The 18,759-nt window shown below is 40.4% G+C and overlaps 3 protein-coding genes across 8 annotated transcripts in view; 2 read left to right on the top strand and 1 right to left on the bottom strand.

Moving 5' to 3' along the window:
- cep85 (centrosomal protein 85) overlaps positions 1-11,912 on the bottom strand; it is a 30,153-nt gene extending 18,241 nt beyond the window's left edge. The window contains exons 1-2 of the mRNA XM_008294127.1: positions 11,908-11,912; positions 5,326-5,329 (exon numbers count right to left, since the gene is read on the bottom strand). The gene's annotated coding sequence lies outside the window, so the exon portion shown is untranslated. The remainder of the gene's footprint in view (positions 1-5,325; positions 5,330-11,907) is intronic.
- On the top strand, positions 823-10,888 carry wdtc1 (WD and tetratricopeptide repeats 1). 6 transcript variants are annotated; one of them, XM_008294135.1, is made up of 17 exons: positions 829-961; positions 1,463-1,604; positions 1,700-1,783; positions 1,921-1,967; positions 2,458-2,569; positions 2,757-2,944; positions 4,268-4,450; positions 4,597-4,691; positions 4,836-4,951; positions 5,083-5,158; positions 5,239-5,335; positions 6,068-6,238; positions 6,341-6,576; positions 6,857-7,025; positions 9,074-9,266; positions 9,358-9,534; positions 9,651-10,888. In XM_008294135.1, exons 2-17 carry the CDS (start codon positions 1,539-1,541, stop codon positions 9,660-9,662), a joined length of 2,022 nt encoding a protein of 673 aa, XP_008292357.1. In that variant the 5' UTR covers positions 829-961; positions 1,463-1,538; the 3' UTR covers positions 9,663-10,888. The 6 variants fall into 6 exon arrangements, with proteins under 6 accessions (XP_008292355.1, XP_008292357.1, XP_008292356.1 ...); XM_008294133.1 differs by having other exon boundaries at positions 823-859; positions 9,358-10,888; XM_008294134.1 differs by having other exon boundaries at positions 6,860-7,025; positions 9,358-10,888.
- Positions 11,913-13,407: 1,495 nt separating the features above from the next.
- LOC103366413 (transmembrane protein 222) lies at positions 13,408-18,756 on the top strand. Its single transcript, XM_008294136.1, has 6 exons — positions 13,408-13,563; positions 13,813-13,897; positions 15,166-15,197; positions 15,295-15,391; positions 15,482-15,612; positions 17,535-18,756. Exons 1-6 carry the CDS (start codon positions 13,445-13,447, stop codon positions 17,620-17,622), a joined length of 552 nt encoding a protein of 183 aa, XP_008292358.1. The 5' UTR covers positions 13,408-13,444; the 3' UTR covers positions 17,623-18,756.
- The last annotated feature ends 3 nt before the right edge of the window (positions 18,757-18,759 follow it).

The raw sequence follows: 18,759 nt of genomic DNA, 5'->3' as shown, positions 1-18,759 counted from the left end.
TGATTGAATTTGCTTTTTATGTCCATTATTTTGGGTATTTTCTTTGTTTTTATTTCATGTAATTTTTATTTGATTCTATATTTTAAAATATCCTACGTATCTATTCAAACATTTTAATTTTAAGAAGACGTTTACTTATAAGTAAATGAAGGTTTAGACTGTGGTTTTGTTATTTAACTGGTTGTATTAGCCCTTTTTCTCCGTAATACTGTGTGTTTTTTTAAATGTATTTTTTAATTTGATATTGTTTTTAAAAATATGTATTTATTAGCATGTTTCAATTGAAATGAGAGAGATATTTGCTATCAAATAGATTAGTATTTTTATAGTTGGGGCTGAATTGCTTTTGTGGTTTTTAATGTGTAATATCTGGTGTATTTTGTTAGTATTTTTTTTTTTTTTTTTAAATAATGTCCGGTATTAATTAGCACATTTTATTTAAAGGAGATATATATACTGTTAAATAAATTGTTGTATAGACTTTTTTTTAATTTAATTTAATTTTTTTAAACATGTTTATGCCTTAGTTTGCTTTTTTATTTTTATTATTTAATATATCTCATATTCCTTTTTATATTTTCTATATATATATATATATTTAAGTATGCTAGGTATTTAGCAGCAAGTTTCTATTCAAATGAGAATTTTACTACTAAATAAATAACTGTATAGACAGCTTAACTACTTGCATTTGCTTTTTTTTTTCTTTTATTAATTTTTTTTGTGCTTCAGTCTGTAATGCTTGTTATCGCTGCTCATGAAGCTCTTATTGTGAAACGCACAGTCTGTGGTTTTAGCTGCGGAGCGAAGTTGCGTGATGATGTCCAGAGGGAGGAGGGTTGTGTTCAAGTCACAGAAGGTATTAGCGAGAATCCTGTCAACAAACTCACACATAGTGCAATTTATCACTTTTATTAAATGGACACCTCTTGACAGACGCACCTTTAGCTCCAGGAAAGCGGTGAGACTCGTTTAGCGGTCGTGAATTGTGACTGAAGCGCTGCGAACGTAAGCGTTACTTGGAAGTGGACGTTTTGTTTAGCTAGCAAGGTAACGCCAGCACGCTAACGCCAGCTACTTGGTAAACGACAGGTCCCTTAAAGGCCCGATGCATAGGTGGCTAACGCTGCTGGTAGGCTAACAGCGCCGTAGCGTTCAAATAATAGTCCGTGTTTAGCCAAACAGCCGACTGTTCTACTGACAGAGCTACATTGCTAATATTAGCCAGCTAGCTAATGAACTCGCCGAGCTGGTTGACAGGAGCAAACACTGTCTTTGGCACTGAGCGAGCAAAGTCTGCACACCAGCTAACGCTATAGGTTGTGGCTGCACTTCAGCTGTTTAAAGAGCTCACAATTGGTGAACAAGTCAAATGCATGCTAACCACCTAGCCTGTAACCTAGCTATTTAACTGACACAGTCTGTCCTGTATTCTGCCTTAATGTGTTCAACGTCTTTACAGCTTAGCCACAAGAGAAAAAAGAGTAAATGTCATCTGAGCTCTGACCCCTGGAAACCTCCAGTCCAGAACCTAATTTATGTTTTGCGGCGAGGCCATGAGCACTGTCAACATCACCAGAGACATCCTGCACAGGCAGATCAGGGTGAGTAAACAAATGCCAGGGCATGACCCGAATGCACCAGCGAATGCAAAAATGTGGTACAAAAGTCTGATGCAGATGTTGATTCGTGTCTTCAGGACAAGAGAGCATCAGGCTTCCAAAGGTTTTATCATGTGACTGACCCCTTCATCAAGAGACTTGGACTGGAGGCCGAGCTTCAGGTCACTGATAACGTGGAGTATGATTTTTCACAGCTCTTGGCGTGTAAATGCAGAGAGCTGTGAAAAAGAAGGGGGACATGACGGGATACGTCCATGTGTTATTCTGTTCTGACAGTTTGTACTGACTGTTCCTACAGGGCCATACTGGGTGTGTGAACTGTTTGGAATGGAATGAACGAGGAGAGTAAGTGTAAAATTTAACTATGTCAAACGCCTCCTTTGTATGTACAGAAAAGGTCCCTTATGTGTGAGATACATGCCCAGATTGAATTGTCATGTTTCTGCTCTGTATGTTTGCTTCAAATAATACTGCTGGATCACAATGTTTCTCAGCATTGTCTTCCAAAACGAGCTCTTTAAGTACTTAATTTGCCTCACACTTAACACCTTCAGTGTTTACTCAGGCACTGACTTAAATCAACAGAACAGTTTACATAAATTGAGAAAACAAAGCAGAAGTTGGCAAGAAAATTCCACCAGCCATGGTTTCAGCTCATTACAGCTCCATTAGTCCTAATGCCTAACCCTGAGGCCCTTAAACAGTAACTGTATTGTATGTACTTGCACTGCAAATCTCAACACGCCTTCACAAAATAGCATTTTAAATGGCATTAGTAGCAAAGGGTGTAGACAGATGTCGCTCGACTTGTCCTGGTGATCGTTTGTGTCTTTAGTCTCCTTGCTTCAGGCTCCGATGATCAGCATGCCATCATCTGGGATCCGTTCAGACACAAGAAGCTTACAACTATGCACACAGGCCATGCAGCAAATATATTCTCTGTAAAGGTGAGGAGGACTGACGAAGATGGATGTATTGAGTGGTGTGGGGTAATGTGGGCCACACATTTATGATGCTCATCATTAAGACAGCATTGCATTGGCATCACTGCTGTGCTTCAGAGATGAGTCCTTTGTGAAACGTCGTGTCTGTGCTCATGTGTTCATTCTGGTGTTTTCTGCTTGTCCACTACAGTTCCTCCCTCACTCCGGGGACAGGATTTTGGTAACAGGTGCAGCCGACACGAAGGTCCATGTGCACGACCTGACAGTGAAGGAAACCATCCACATGTTTTCTGATCACACCAACAGAGTCAAACGCATCGCCACGGCCCCCATGTGGCCCAACACCTTCTGGAGTGCTGCAGAAGATGGCATCATCAGGTTAGATTGTTGTTGTTTTTTTTTTTTTAACTTAACCTTTATTTAACCCCCTTAATCCCAAGCAGTTTCTACGAGTTTTTTTTTCCCTGTCACATCATGTCTCATGTTTTAAAATCATATTCCCATATTTTTAAAATCCTGAACCTCTATGAAAACACCATGACTAGAAGAGCTCAAACATCTATCACAAAGTTAGCTGAAAATTATATTAAAAGAAAAAATAAAACAAAAGTTGAATTTCTTAGCTTAATCATATTGCAAAAATTTTTTAAAAACTTGCATTCAACATTTTTGTACGTGTCCACCGGTGTCACCAAATTTACAAAAACAATAGTTCTGTTCATACTATAGGTATAATTTGTCTCCACACTTGTCTCCTATCTGCTCTGTGTAAACACAGCCTGTGGTTCACCCCAGTTCACCGCAAAACGCTTTTTTTTTTGTTGTTGTTTATTTTTTTTATATGACCGTTGTTCACAGTGGGGTCACTAAAGTTTTGTGGTTGCACTGTGGAGTACATACATACAACATAATTACTGCAGATGGTTAAAATGTTTTAACTGAGACCTGCAGAAGAAGATGATTTTGATAAAATATCCAGAATTTTTATCCTGGATTTGGTTGTTTTAACTGGCAAAACCGAAAGTCGCACATGGGTGCTTTAAGGACCGTCTGACGGTTGAAAATGATTCTTCTTGGTTGTACAGTTTCAGTTTCTTGCTAAGATAAATGGTGTCATTTCTTCTTCTTCCTTTTTTTTTTTAATAAATAGAATGTCTTTCAAAGTGAGGTGTGGTTCAGAGGGTGAACCAGGAAAAAGGCTCACTGAGATGAGGAATCTTTTTTTTTTTTTTTTACAAGAGCAACTTGGCCAAGACAGGAAGCAGCATAAAGTATGAGATTACAGACATAAAACAATTAAAATCAGATTGACATAAAGACTACTGTGTCATTAAATCCCAACAATATGTCACAGTTCAATGAAGATGAATCCAAGCAAAGAAAACAACATGCTGAAATTCTCTTTTACCCAATTCAGTACAGACTTTGGGAACAGATAGCAGGAATAAATCCAGGGAGCGGCTACAGCTTTATGTATGTTTTTGACTGATTTGGATCCGTAGATATTAAGGACACAGACTAAGAATTGCTTTATAAATAAGAACACGCCAGCATCCACCTTCAAACATGTAACACAAGATTACTGAACTAAAGATTTGTAATAAACCTCCATGATCGGCTGTATCCAATGGATCATAAATCTGTTGAAGTCACAAGATTAATCAGTGACTAATTTGTTTGCCTTCTCCTTGTTCACTCCAGACAATATGACCTGAGGGAGAGCAGTAAACACTCTGAAGTGCTGATCGACCTTACAGAGTTCTGTGGTCAGCTGGTTGAGGCCAAATGTCTGGCTGTGAACCCGCGAGACAACAACTACCTGGCTGTAGGAGCAAACGGGCCTTTTGTTCGCCTCTATGACATCAGGATGATTCACAACTACAGGTTAATTGGGGTTTAATGCCACCCTGTAGAAACAATAAGTCAACAATTACTCAAGCATGGTGCATGTATCCAGTTTGTGACAAATTCGTGTACACATTTTTTTTTTTTTTCTTCGTTTGTTTGTTCTTGTTTTGTTCCTTACACAGGAAATCTATGAGTCAGGGCACTTCAGCAGCTGTGCACACATTCTGCGATAGACAGAAGCCCATTCCAGATGGAGCTGGGCAGTATTATGTTGCAGGTGTGTGAGTGCCTAAATTGTTTGCTATCAAATTCATTTAATGGGTGCATTTGTATTCCAATTGTGCTTTACGGTTACAACATCAGGGGAGTTGGCTGTGAAGGATGTGGTTGAATAACGTTGGCAACTGTCTGAATCCTTCAGGGCACTTGCCAGTAAAACTCCCAGACTACAATAACCGCCTGAGGGTCCTGGTGGCCACCTATGTTACCTTCAGTCCAGATGGCACCGAGCTGCTTGTTAACATGGGTGGGGAACAGGTAATGCCTCATAGAACGAACAAGGAATGCTAAGAGGAGAAGATAATTTCTGATTACAGTTCTCTTTTTGTCCTTCAATTTCTGTTGCAGCAGTGTTTTAACATTTGTTGTTTATTTTCTGCTTCTTATAGGTGTATCTGTTTGACTTGACATTTAAACAGAGGCCATATACCTTCTTCCTTCAAAAAAAATGCCAGTCATCAACAGGTACATCTCTATAAACAAAACACTGCTGAGTGGCACCTTGCTCTGACGTGTTGATAATTTCTGAAACTTTATCTTTTCAGGAGACGTGCAGAATGGAAAGACGACCAACGGCGTCTCCAATGGAATTCACTTGCCAGCCAGCCACATTTGCTTCTCTGGAAGCAAACTGCACTCTAGGTAATGTTCTTTTCATCATCACGATAGATCAATACCAAAACCTGCTATTACACGAACCCTGAGGTTAAATCATTTTAACCCTGAAGGATCAATAAGCTCTGATGTTATCAGTGCTCGAAGAACTCAGAAAATAGGTTACCTATTTATTATTGCTACACAAACGTTACAGTGCACATTTTATCTCACCAACTCTGTTTCTGACTTGTGTGTGTTACCTTTTGGCTCTCAAAGCCTTCGTATTAGGGGCATCGTCAGCTCTGTCTCTAAACCTTCAACAGTGTGGTTACACTTGAAAGAGTTGCACTGACAATACTTGTTGCTACAAGTGCAAGAACTTCTGTTTACGTGAGAGCACAGCATGAGCAGTTTGTTGAAACATCCAGCTGAATGCACAGCTTTGTACAGTCTAGCTCACAGTTTATCTGCTGTTGCCCCACGCTATCAGCTGTCAAAGAACAAGCTCTGCATTCAATTTAAAGCAAAGAGAGGAAATTTTAAAATGCAGACAATGTTTTAATTCTGTCTGTAATTTGTTTCCCTTTTTCTCTTCAAGATGACAAAAAGAACCAATAAGAGTGCAATTAAAATACCAGATCAATAAGCAATATCAGTAGTAGTAGTAGTAGTAGCCCTTCCTTTAACTAACGTTTCTAACACACACACTGACACGCTCTCTATAAAGGTTTGCATGTGTGAGCTTCTCCAATACATCTTCCTGTGCCATTTGTTTAGTTCTACTGATCTCCCTCCTCACTTGGAGAAGATAAAGCAACAAGCTAATGATGCCTTCGCCCGGCAGCAGTGGACACAGGCCATCCAGCTGTACAGTTTAGGTATTCACCAGGCCAGCTGCAACGCCATGCTGTACGGGAACCGGGCTGCAGCCTACATGAAACGCAAGTGGTGGGTGTCATTTCATTACTGCAAAGAGATGATTCATTTTCTTTTCCTGGAGGCTTTGGAAACGGTGATTAAGTGTTTATGCTTTGCATGTGTGATTTCCAGGGATGGAGACCATTACGATGCCCTCAGGGATTGTCTGAAGGCTCTGACTCTGAACCCCAGCCATCTGAAAGCACATTTCAGGCTGGCAAGGTGTCTGTTTGAGCTGAAGTATGTGTCTGAGGCTCTGGAGTGTCTGGATGATTTCAAAGGAAAGTTCCCAGAGCAGGCGCACAGTAGTGCCTGTGATGCTTTAGATAAAGACATCAAGGCTGCACTTTTCTCCAAGACAGAATCAGGTGGGAAAGAGTGAAGTGGTACTTTGCTGGTTTGCTGTAGCTCTCAATTCTTAAATGAGTATGGAGATCTTTAAGTAAGCATAGAAACCACATTGCCATCGGATAATTCTGCTTATTTACAAAGTTTGTATGTGCAGTAACAGTGAGAGTTTCATACTGAATTTAGAGAACTGTGTTGTAAATGCACATCTATGCATCTATATGTTAAGTTTGCATTTAAATAGTAACAGTCTTTGTTTGAAAATGTGTAAGAAAATACAATTTGTTTTTCCCTCCCCAGCAGAGGACAAGAAAGCCAACAGCTCCATTCGATTCCACTCATTCAGTCGGAAGGAGTCCATTCCTGAAGACGAGCTGGTGTTGAGAGAGCGCAGCTTCGACTACAAGCACAGATACTGCGGCCACTGCAACACCACCACTGACATCAAGGAGGCCAACTTCTTTGGAAGGTCAGTAGGGGGCAGTGTTCAGCTACTTCTTTTCAGTCTAATTGACTGGAAAATGAGTTTCAACCAATAACACAAGAACAAGTATGGCCTAATATGTCTACAGTAAACATACCCACCAAACATTCACAGTCGTTTAGCAGCAGTGACCTTAAATAGCTGTTGTGGTTGCTGCAGATCAAACCTGCACAACTTTCAGCAGGAACTCTGAACCGTTCGTCCCTACAGAACTGCTTCATCTCAATCATGATTTTAAGATGTGAATGTATTTGTTGATGTCATTCCACGGTATATGTGTTTGATTTAAGGTCTGGGCTCTTACTGAGTCTTCTTTTAAAAAATACAGGTAGACTTCACACCTTCCTTTTTTGTGAAAATACAGTCCTTTTGCAAATTGTAGAATTTGCATGTGTTTATCTATTTTTGTGCATATTGGTTGTGCACATCCACATGACTTGACAATACACACCTATTTAAAAAATGATCATCTACAAGCAATACTGTCCATTCATTGTTGAGATGAACATGGAAGTAGGAGGCACCTAGGAATGTTTTTTTGTTGTTTTTTTTTTATCATCAAACTTTACTTTCTGCTTTCTGGTGAATTCTTATCGTCCTATCTGTTTCTTTTCTGCATCCATTTATAGTAGAAACGTCTTTATTTATGTAAAGGAAAACGCTAAATTCAGGAACCAAGTGACGCCTTAAAACAATTTAAGGAATATAATGCAGTAAGGCATTTCTATATTGCTTCAAAATGTTTTGATAAACTTTTCTTTTTTTTAATGGGGAAGTAGCATCTTTCTACCTGCATGTCATCAAAAATAAATTCATTATTTTTTGTTAATTTATTTTTAAAATTAATTTAATGTAATTTTTTTTTTGTTTAACTCCAGGGCTTTAATAGCTCATATTTTTCATCAAGATTTTTGTTCTTCAGCCCTTTCTGCACATTCAGAACATAGCACATATATCTGTGTTTGATATTCTGAGGGGGAAAAAATACATACAATGAGGAAATGTTACAGACGTTTTTCAAAATAAAAGTCCTTTGCTTTTTTTCATGTTTTAAGTGGATGGGACAAATGCAGGTATCATAAATACTGATTGAGGTGTACATGTCCCATGCGTCTCCACTGAAATCTACACTCACTGTTAGGACTGTAGCTCCCAGGTCGGCTTTTCAGTCAGTTTCTAGATATACTCTGACCAAATTTACACTGGCCAGACAATCACCGGTGGAGGAGAGAAGCACGTCATCAGTGACTTTCCAGGATTAATCTTTTCTATTTGTGATGGAAGAGAAATGTGTTTTCACAACTTTTACCTCACTCGACCCAGGCACTGCTAGATCTGACTTATTTAATGCTTTCTAAATGTTTGCTCAGAATTGGCTCCAAGCTTATTGACACTATGTTAGAAATGTTGTCAGTGTGGCTGCATTTTGTTCAAACTTAACGTCAGAAAGTCAAGTGTAAACTTTGCAAATAGCAGTTCACAAAACAACATGGCTTATCATCAAAAAGCAGTAGGTAAGTTCGAGGTAGAAGTTCTTGGTGACTATAGCCCGAGTACACAGAGATAACAGCAATTGTTTGCTTTGTTATTTAAACAGAGTAAACATCTATTTCACATTATGTCAGTCGACGTTTGGTCAGTCAAAAGCTATTACTCTACAACATTGTTATTTAGTTTAATAGTAAATAAATATTGTGATTTAATTATTCAAACTGCACATTAAGACAGTAATGAAACAGCAACATTCACCCTGTACTGTCACAGAACAAATGATGGTACTGTATGCTGTGGGATCTGACAAAATCACACACTGCTGTTCTAATTAAACACCTGGAATAACTACATCCATTGTTCCATTTCTCATTGAACCTTTTATACCTCAACAGCAGTACAGTGAAGTTAACGCACATTATATGAATGAAGTGTGGTATAACGTGCTTGCGCAAGTTTCCAGATTACATTTTTAAATTCTCAGTAAATGTTTTGAACACGGTTTATCAGTAGGTCTGAAAGTGTTTTTTTTTCCTCCACAGCAAAGGCCAGTACATCGTCAGCGGCTCAGACGACGGCTCTTTCTTCATCTGGGAAAAGGAGACGACTAATCTGGTGAGGATCCTGCAGGGAGATGAGTCCATAGTCAACTGCCTGCAGCCCCACCCCAGCTACTGCTTCCTGGCTACTAGTGGTATCGACCCTGTGGTTCGGTTATGGAACCCCAGACCAGAGGTAAGAAAGCTGAGGGGATATTTTATGCATGGTTTAGTGTAAAATTATGATGGGAGTCATGTTTGATCGATTGTGTTTTGTCGCGCTGCAGTCTGACAACGAGAACGGCCGCGTGGTGGAGGACATGGAGGGAGCTGCTCAGGCAAATCAGCGGCGGATGAATGCCGACCCACTGGAAGTAATGCTGCTTAACATGGGCTATCGCATCACAGGCCTGCGTGGCGTCGGCCCGGATGGTTCAGACGATGAAGACAGCTCAGAGGGACAGGTGCAGTGCAGGCCAAGCTAAACAAACAGCCATCCATTCTGTAGAATGGATTTAGGAAGCAAAGCGCTCTCCCAGCTCCTGTTTGAATCCTAATTCCCCCCCTCCCTGTCTGACAGAACATTGAGTGAATGTCATGTCACATCTCTGCACTATGCATCGCCCTCCCCTGTCCTGCGTGAGGACCGGTGGAGACCACTTCGGGGAGAGGAATTCATGGAGGGTAGAGACGACTCCCTTCTCGCCCCTTCAAAGCACCAACAACACCTCAGCCTGTCCCTCCACCCTGTGGCGGCAGGGGGACACCTTTGAGGAGAGCACCTTCCACGTCACTCCCCCAGTTTCTCACGAAGAAGGAGGAGCTCAGCACTTATCCCTCCTCAGGTTTATGTTGGAGAGAGACGCACATGACGGAGAAGGAGAAGGCTGCAGTCGGGCGACCTATTTTCAGGTCGGCGCGGCCACACGGTCGCGGTGTTCTCCGCCGAGGATCAGATCACAGACCAGAAAACGGTGCTTTGTTGCATCTCCCGTCTGCTCTACAGATGGAGCAAAGTGTCACAGCGTCATCTCGGAAAGGCTGCACACCCGAGTCATTGATTTTAGGTTCGACTCGATCCTGTTTTGAGTTTTGGTCGCAGGAAGCCTAGATTTAATTGTCACTTTTCAAGTCGTCGACAGTGTTGCTCCGGTGAAATGTATTTATAAGCTTTGTGTAGTTTACAACAGTCAGGAAAAGACGAGGGGTTTCTTCTGCCAAAGGTTGCCATCTACCATTTCAACAGCCAAGGATTTAATGTTTGAGTTGTTTGTTTCATTGAAACACAATTACGGCTCCTTTAAGTTCAGGATTTAATATAATAGATTAATGAATTCAACAAGAGATCAACAAAGAAATGTTTGTCAGAAAACAAAACTTTCTAATACTGTTTTGTTCTGTTTTTGTCCCGTCGATTGCACAAGTCATTTGAGAAGTCTGTGTCAAAATGTTTGTTGGGTGTAAGTGGGACACAGATGCTAATTTGTGGTACATGACAAGCATTGGGTGGCTGATAGGGTTCCTGCCTACTAGCTGCGTGGCTCTAGCATTAGTCCTCTGCTGCAGTCAGGTGTTCAGTCCTGCTTGCATGAGGCTTCTCTGACCATAGTTGTGGGCGAAAAAAAAAAAACAACACAGCCACATCCCATCCGCTGCTCAGAGAACAGCTCTTTGGGTCTTCTAAATGTTAACGAAAGGTTCCTCATGCGTCACTAGGCTTCCATGCGTTTTACTTTATTCATGAATTTGTTTTTCTTCGAGGAATCCTGTAATAACATTTGTTGCAAACAAAACAAAGAATAAAATCATTGAACACCCTCTCGTCCGTATAGTCAATTTGTGTTTGTGTTTTTTTTAGCGTGACAGTTGCACAACAGCTGTACTGACTCAATACTATCTAGGTTAGGAAGATCTACTGCAGGTGAGGCTACGGTGTGAACGCTCGGCTCATTCATCAGTGTCTGCGCGACTCTCTGCTTTTGCTGACTGTCGGACTACAAATGTAGGGACACTACATCACAAGCATGAGTAGTTAGGGGAGAATCTCATGCTCCACATACTGTACGGTAATGAGGTGACCCAGCTCGAGGAGCAATGGAGGTTACATTACATCGACGGTGACTGTGGCTGCCAAATAGACCTGGAAAGTAAAGGCTAGAAAAACACACAGATGTTTGATGAATGTGTTGATTTAAACAACACGGCATGACATCATGAAGTTGTCATTTTTACAGTAAATGAAACAATAATTGCAAAATTTGCCACAATAGTCACACAACAGATAATAATAATGGTTTAGAATTAGTACAAATGACAAAAAAAACGCTCAATTTTGTTGTTTTAGGTAACTTTGGTGAGAGGTGTCATGCCAAAAATGATCACCTGTCATTACCTGATAAATACAGCTGCTTTTGTCTGCATCAGTCATAAAGACGTTAATTCTTTTGTAATTATCTTTACGTCTCTGGACTGTTTTACCTGCTCTGTGCCCTTGACTATAGCCAGGCCAGTTGCTTATTGGTTAACATCACTTTAAAGGACCAATTCAACTTATATACTGCTGTTTCCTTGCACAAAAAAATATGATTACAGTCCCTACATTCTGAATGAAATGTTATTAATACTTCAAAATGACTTGATTTCACACATGAAGGTTGTATTTAATAGAATATAGCTCATAGGATAACTGCGAAACAGATCATTTTTTAATTTTACATATATAAACCCCATCTGTAAAAAGTGTTAACTATAGTTTCCAAATATAAACACATATATTAGACATGCTAAAAACATTTAGCCTAAACGCTGGAATAATAATGCTATGCTATAATTATCACCATGTCATGCCTGATTATGTGATAAACTGCCAACATTTTTTTGGTCAGAACTATCTAGTTATAAGAAACCTTCAAGCTTCACAAAGGCATACCTTTGTTATCAGCACAGAGGGAACGTTAACGGTGTTTGCACATGATGACTGTTTAACCAAATAAAAGCAGCTGCAGAGTTAAGTTCAAAATGATTCATACTCAAACCACATTTGGATTTTTTATTTAGTAGACACATTTTTTCTGGTTGGACAAGTCATAATAAATAATAAGCAAATAGCAAAACACAGTTGAGTTAAAGGTGTTAATGATGACTTCCCATATTTTGTTTGTTTTTACATTTTTACAAAAAGTGCCATGCACATAGTTATTTCTGAGTAATCAGTGTTTGACCGTCGGGATGGTGTTCATGAGGTCGAATGCTTCTCCTTTCTTTAACCAAACGAAAGTCCAAACAGCTCAATTCTTTTCTCATCCGGTCACAGAACTGATGACAAAAAGCTTTCTTCTTTGTCCAGGTGCGCTTTTTCTCTGTCTGTCATGTAGAAGTACAGTCTTCCTTGGATTGGTATCCTCAGAGATCAGCCTTATTCAGTTTCTGATCAAGATGTCGGTTCCAGAATTGCTCAGATTCATCAGGATGGTCTTGGTACTGATTCTTGGATACTTCTTGACCTCTCCCACTTCCATTCTTGCCAGCGCAGGGGTCACTCTTGCCTTCCTATCAGGCTCTTTCAGATTTTTCACAGCGTAGAAGTCCTTGTGCTGTTTGATTCTGCGTTGCACTGTAACCACTGGCACTTGAAAACACTTGAATATACTTTACAGCTTTTCCCCGTCTTGTGAACCGCAATGTAAAACCCGAGGTCCTCACTAAGCTCTCTGGTTTTGTCCATGAGTTGCAGCTATTTAATAACAGATTAGATTAGTGTATTAGAACGTGCAATAACATGGTAACCAGAACCATTTGGATTGGTAGAGAGTCGATTTTTACGTATAGCAATTTCAACTATACAAACTATTTAGACGTCATTTTTTATTTCTAAAAATGTAGAAATACTTCAATTTAACATCTCTAACACGGTGTATCATCCTCTTTTGCCACTTGTTTGTGTCATTTTCAGCCAGAAAAAAACTATTGGTCAAGTTAAAAAAAAAATCACTATAAATCGAAATTTGCCATGGATATGAATAATAAGTCAAAATGTATTATTAACATCTCTAACACAGTGTCTTATTATCTTCTATCACTTGTTTATGTCATTCCTAACCAGAATAAACCCAAAAAACAGTCACTATAAATCAAATAATAATGTTGGGATTAACTGTGTATAAACTATATCAGATGAGTTTTTTTGGCCCGACATGGCCCGACATGTATGAGAAATCCCAGCCACCGACTGTCCTCAAACACCGCAGTCGACACACTAACGAGAGGCGTGTTGCGTTCACGGACCGACCGTTGGCTCCGTCGACTCCCGTGCTCCCCCCTCCTTCGCGCCGCCTGGCCTGGCTGTGCGTCACTGTCATCTCAGTCCGGGTTGTGATGGCGGAGGCGGACGACACCGACGTAATGATGAGCTACCACAGTGAATTCCTGAAAAGCGACCGAAAAAGCAGCCGCTACCCTTACTGCATCGTCTGGACGCCGATTCCCATTTTATCGTAAGAAGCTAACACGATATTCCTGCTAATGCTAATGCTAACTTAGCGCGAACTGTGGCAGCTTAGGGCTCGGCTCGGGCTGCGGCTGGTTATTTGACAAACGTGAGATAAATAAAGCAGCTCTATCTTACCCGGGCTTGTTATATATTCAATTTTAATACATTAATTGTTCTGTATAATTTACATCCTGTTACACAATCAAACGTGCGTAAACTGGCTCATGTGCATGTGTTTCCGTGCGTCCTGCAGGTGGGTGCTCCCCTTCATTGGACACATGGGGATTTGCACTTCTGCTGGCATCATACGGGATTTTGCCGGATCTTACTTTGTCTCGGTGAGCAATGCACCCAAATCCCCCAAATCACCCACCTCATGCACCTAAATTATTCATACCCGATGCAAAAATACGATTTCTAGTGAGTGTTTATTTGACTAATAGGCTTCATCTGGCTGCAAATGACACAAACAAGTGACAAAAAATAGAAAGACGTTGTGTTAGAGATGTTGATGAGTCCATTTTAAAAATATTTTAATGGGGTTTTTTCAGTCATTTTGCAAAAAAAACAAAACAAAAACATGTCCATAATTATTCATACCCTAGACATTGTGGCAAATCTTGAAGAAAAAGCAGATTCTATATTATTCCAATTACTTGTTATTTCTAACATGTTCCAGAGCCTTCTAATGCACTATAAGCTGAGAACAGCTGATGCAGTGGTTCTCTTAGCAGTCAGTAGTCAATTGCAAGTCATGGTTCAAACCAAGGAGCTCAGTGAGATTGCTGTTAGGGTCCATCACCGAGAGAGAGAAATGTGCCTGAGGACGGGCTGTAAAGTGGTTTCATGTGCCAGCGGCCTCAGTGCAAAGCAGAATCAGAAAGCACAAGGAGTTTCACTGTGAGAAAATGCTCAGAAGTCATAGTAGGAAGCCAAAAATGACCCCTGTGCTGCTAAGAATGGTAGTGAGAGAGGCCAGAAGGAATTCACCACCAAGACCGTCCTGGAGGATCTGAGCTGTTGTGGTAGCGACGTCTCAATCTGATGCTCCAGCAGACACTGAACAAGGCTGGTCTTCATGGATGCAGACCAAGGAGGACTCCACTTCTACAAGACAGACAAACAAAAACTCACCCGGACGAAGATAAAAGGTTTTGATCATCATATCTGTGGTCGGATGAGACTGAAATGAAGTTTTGTGGACACAGAGACGTGGCTTTGGTTTTGCAAAAGAAGGGAGAAGCATTCATGTCTTGGGGTGTTCTTCGATCAGCGGGTTAGCCAATGTTGTCAAAGTAAACTGCATCATGAAAGAAGACGACTATGACGACTCTGGAAGAAACTCACAAAAATCTAAATTCAGTGTGGCTATGAATAATTTTTCCACAGTTCATCGCTGTGTGGCTGCACAGCGGAGTCCAGTAGTTAAGACTGAAATTAAAATGCAAATCTTTAATGTCGTGCTGCTTGCAGAGTAAAGCTGTTTAATCAGCTGTACTTTTTTTTTTTTTAAAAATTGGATAAACACACTCAGCTTCACAGTCATTTAAACCATAAGGTCACAATGTATGATTCATGTTTTTAAAATGGGACTTTTTCTTTCCAGGAGGACAATATGGGCTTCGGTAGACCAACAAAGTAAGTTTATTCTTCAGAATGTTAATAGTTTAATAGTATTTCACTAAGTAGGTCAGACACAATGAACACTGTTATTGATTGTTGCCTAATATTGCAGGTATTGGAAGCTGGATGTGGATAAAGTCTGTGGTAACGGTGCAGCTACGTGGGACAAAGCAGTGCACGATGCATCTGAGGAATACAAATGCAGGCCGGTAAGACAGCATTTATTTGTTCTTTTAAACCATTACACATTTCTGCGTCATTGCTAATTTAAAAACTGTTATTTTCCTTTTTTGTTGAAGCACAACCTGTGCTTTGATAACTGCCATTCCCACGTCGCCATGGCGCTCAACCTTATGCGCTACGACAACAGCTCATCTTGGAACATGGTGAACCTGTGTGCGCTGTCCCTCATTCACGGGAAACATGTGAGGTAAATGTTTTAGTCTCCTTTTTGTTTTTTTTTTAGCTTCGTAAGTACAACATATGCAGTGTTGCTTGAAAGTTTGCGGACAATTTGTGATATTTCTGCAAGAATATGACCTAAAACATCACCAGATGATTAAAAGTAGATCAAGAGAACCCAAATAAACACGTGAAACACTTCTTTTTTTTTGAGGTTACGGATGCAATCTTACTTTTCTTTTAAATGTGTGAACTTGAAGGAGCAGCGGCTAATTTGAAGGTAGAAAAAAAGAGAAAAGAAAAACACTGCAATCCAGCGTAAGAGCCTTACTCCATCTATGAAGCATGGTGGTGGCAGCATCATTCGAAAAAATCAAAAGGCCTTTCAAACACTACTGTATATGACTCTAAAGTCCATCATGCTTTTCAGTGACCATTCTCTCTATGGTCCTCCAGCTCCCAATTTTCGTTTTTGTTTTTTGCCACAGAGACTCTCTCTGTTTTTATGGAAAAGCTCAAACTGGCTTACTTTCACTGAGGGAAAATCATGATTAATGTCCTCGTGTTTGCAGCTACAGCTTTACATTATGCGGTAGATCCTTTAGATTAAATCAAGGACATTTAAGGACAGAAGCAGCTGGGATTGAATGACCTCCCCAACCCCCTCTGTTTGTTCTACCGCTCGGCCTATAGCGGCCAAATTCTGGCACATCTTCATTGTGCTCTTGATTGTAAATGACAAACTTTATTACAATATTTTGATTGTTTCTGTGTTGGTTTGTGCCAATCAAATGGATTTAGGGAGCCAAGTAAAGCTGTTTTCATGCCTCGCATTCCCTTCAGTTGAACTGATGCATAAAATATTTTATTCATAAAAACATGGTACAAAAAATTTATTTCAGCATTTGACAGGATTTATTCAGTTTTTATTTTTTTAATCAATGTAGTAATAAAAAAGAGATGAAACAATAATGTTAGAACCAGACTTTATCCAGTGTTCATTTTATTAAGATAATTTGGATATTTAAATATAATATTTTAGAAACTACGTCATATTAAAAAAAATATTATCCTAATGTAAGTAATCAACTGGGGAAGTTTCAAGGTGATATGTAGTCGTTAAAGCCTCTATCATCAGCGGTATTTTTGCCCTAAAGCACATTTTAAAGGGCGTCACCTCCAGCAGACGATTATGTATCTCGCTTCCAAAAGTTCATATTAAATAAAATCAGTTGGACGTGTTTTAAGTCTTATTTAGCAGTGCAGTTTTTTAATAAGTCACACATGAGAGGGTTAAATCACCCAAATTTGTGTGGGTTAAACCATCTGCACAACATGTGACACCCAGTTCATCCTGAGACCTCTTAGGAAATGTGACACAGACGGAATTCCTTTTCCAAAATAGACATGCATGCAATAGGGATCTGATTTGCTGTGGAAGCAGTACTTTCTGATAGTACGAGGCCAAACACGCATGAAGCACTTTAACCACAAACACAGTCTGCTGCTGAAACGCTCGTCGCTTCAAGAGACATATGGCTCAGAGAACCCCCTTCATTATTCTCCGCTGACCCACATAGCGAACGCTTGCGTCACAGTTTGTGCTGCCTCTCTGCAAGTCTTTTAAGCGGAAGGGGAGTCGTGTAATTCATCACTGACAGCGGCGCTCCCCTCTGTGTCACCGCTGGAGGTCACCTCTCCGCTGGGGCTCCCTGCATCAGCTGGGCGGGTGAGGACGGTAGGACGCGGGCCGGGGTGGAGCCGCTGCCAGAGGGGAAGAGCTGTGGGGCCTCTGGGAGCAAAGACGCCGCGCCGTGCGATACCTCACCTCATACGTCCTTGTCTGTCCAGAATACACAGAGAACGGGTGTTTAATTCACCCTCCCTGCCGCGCAGTCACCAGGTGTTGACGATTCCTCTAACGCACATTACCCTCTTTCTATCCTTCAGCTGGGCCGCATTCCTCAAGACCTGGCTGCCCTTCCTCATGCTGTGCGGAGTCCTCGCCACGTTCATCCTCACGTTCAACCTACAGTAGTGCAATTAGATGACTCACAGACTTCAGTTCCACTTTCTACATTGAATGATGTGTTTCGACGGGATTCGTGTTAGTGCAGAAAATGAAGGGCCGCATTGTCTGTTGTGATCTCTAGGAATCTAGAGCTGGAGGACGTTTAAGGACGAGCTGTCTGTGGTTAGCTGTGAATTAAGTGATTATTTATGTTTCAACAGTGGATTTTGTTTCCTTTTACTGAGTGTTATTTTAGCAAATCCCCTCCTCAAAATGCACCATTACTGTTTTTCACACGGTGGGTTCAGTGTTTCATGAAGGGAAGATGATCTCCTCCAGATTAGAGCGCCGCATCCGGGATGTATTTTTCATGAATGGCCGTGATGAATGTGTTTCCAGACTGGCTAATGTACATTTCAGTGATAAATCGCCGCCAAATGGATCAGGAAATCTTAATGCCGAAAGTATTCATCAATTATTTGTCGAAGAGATATGAGCCGCTACCAAAGATAGAATGATGAAAGAGCCCACGTGTGAAAAATTGTGGCATTGTCCTCCTTTGAATATCACTTCCCTCTCGTGTGTAAAGACAGATGTGTTAAGTTTTATTATCATTATTTGCTCCAGACAGTAACTGAATGCTTTCTAACTGCATCCTCATGCTGGAAAGTTAATATCAACCTGCTGGATTACACAAATTACGAGCAATACTATGTTGTATTTTTATGCATTATGTATTTATTGATTTCATTTTGACGCTATGTACCTAAATAAGCATTATTTATTATTGTATATCTTCTTTTTTTTTGTACCTTTTATTTTTTATTTGCTGTATGCACAACCTTTTCCAGTCTCCCCTGGCAGACTGCTGTGTAGGTCACAGGCTGTGGATGCCCTAATCGTCCTCTGTACCTTTAAGGGAACCACGCACCTCTTTCATCCAGCAGATTCTGCGTGATACGAACTACCATCAATTTACGGGAACCTTTATTCCCACAGTAGAGCAGCAGATGAGGAGGGACGGACGCCGGAGCTGCAGTGTTTCATTAGTTTGTGAGAACGAAAGGTTCCGTTTATCAATGCACATGGAGTCGCCTTTTTTGTCCGCTGTAATTCTTATGTGTTGAGATTTTTTTTTGTTCTATTTTGTTTTGTTTTTTTTTT

The sequence above is a fragment of the Stegastes partitus genome, unplaced genomic scaffold, assembly GCF_000690725.1.
Source record: "Stegastes partitus isolate 25-593 unplaced genomic scaffold, Stegastes_partitus-1.0.2 Scaffold944, whole genome shotgun sequence".
NCBI classification, from domain to species: Eukaryota; Metazoa; Chordata; class Actinopteri; family Pomacentridae; genus Stegastes; species Stegastes partitus.
Note: the sequence above shows the minus strand (reverse complement) of the source record. Positions and strands in the feature narration are given on the sequence as shown.

Bases quoted from the DNA above. Each gene is read 5' to 3' on its own strand.
- wdtc1 (XM_008294133.1), top strand. From the start codon at position 1,539: ATGTTTTGCGGCGAGGCCATGAGCACTGTCAACATCACCAGAGACATC. The intron at 2,570-2,756 runs GTGAGGAGGACT...TGTCCACTACAG, and splicing joins CAAATATATTCTCTGTAAAG to TTCCTCCCTCACTCCGGGGA. The intron at 6,239-6,340 runs GTGGGTGTCATT...TGTGATTTCCAG, and splicing joins GCCTACATGAAACGCAAGTG to GGATGGAGACCATTACGATG.
- LOC103366413 (XM_008294136.1), top strand. From the start codon at position 13,445: ATGGCGGAGGCGGACGACACCGACGTAATGATGAGCTACCACAGTGAA. The intron at 15,392-15,481 runs GTAAGACAGCAT...TTTTTGTTGAAG, and splicing joins AGGAATACAAATGCAGGCCG to CACAACCTGTGCTTTGATAA. The intron at 15,613-17,534 runs GTAAATGTTTTA...TCTATCCTTCAG, and splicing joins ATTCACGGGAAACATGTGAG to CTGGGCCGCATTCCTCAAGA.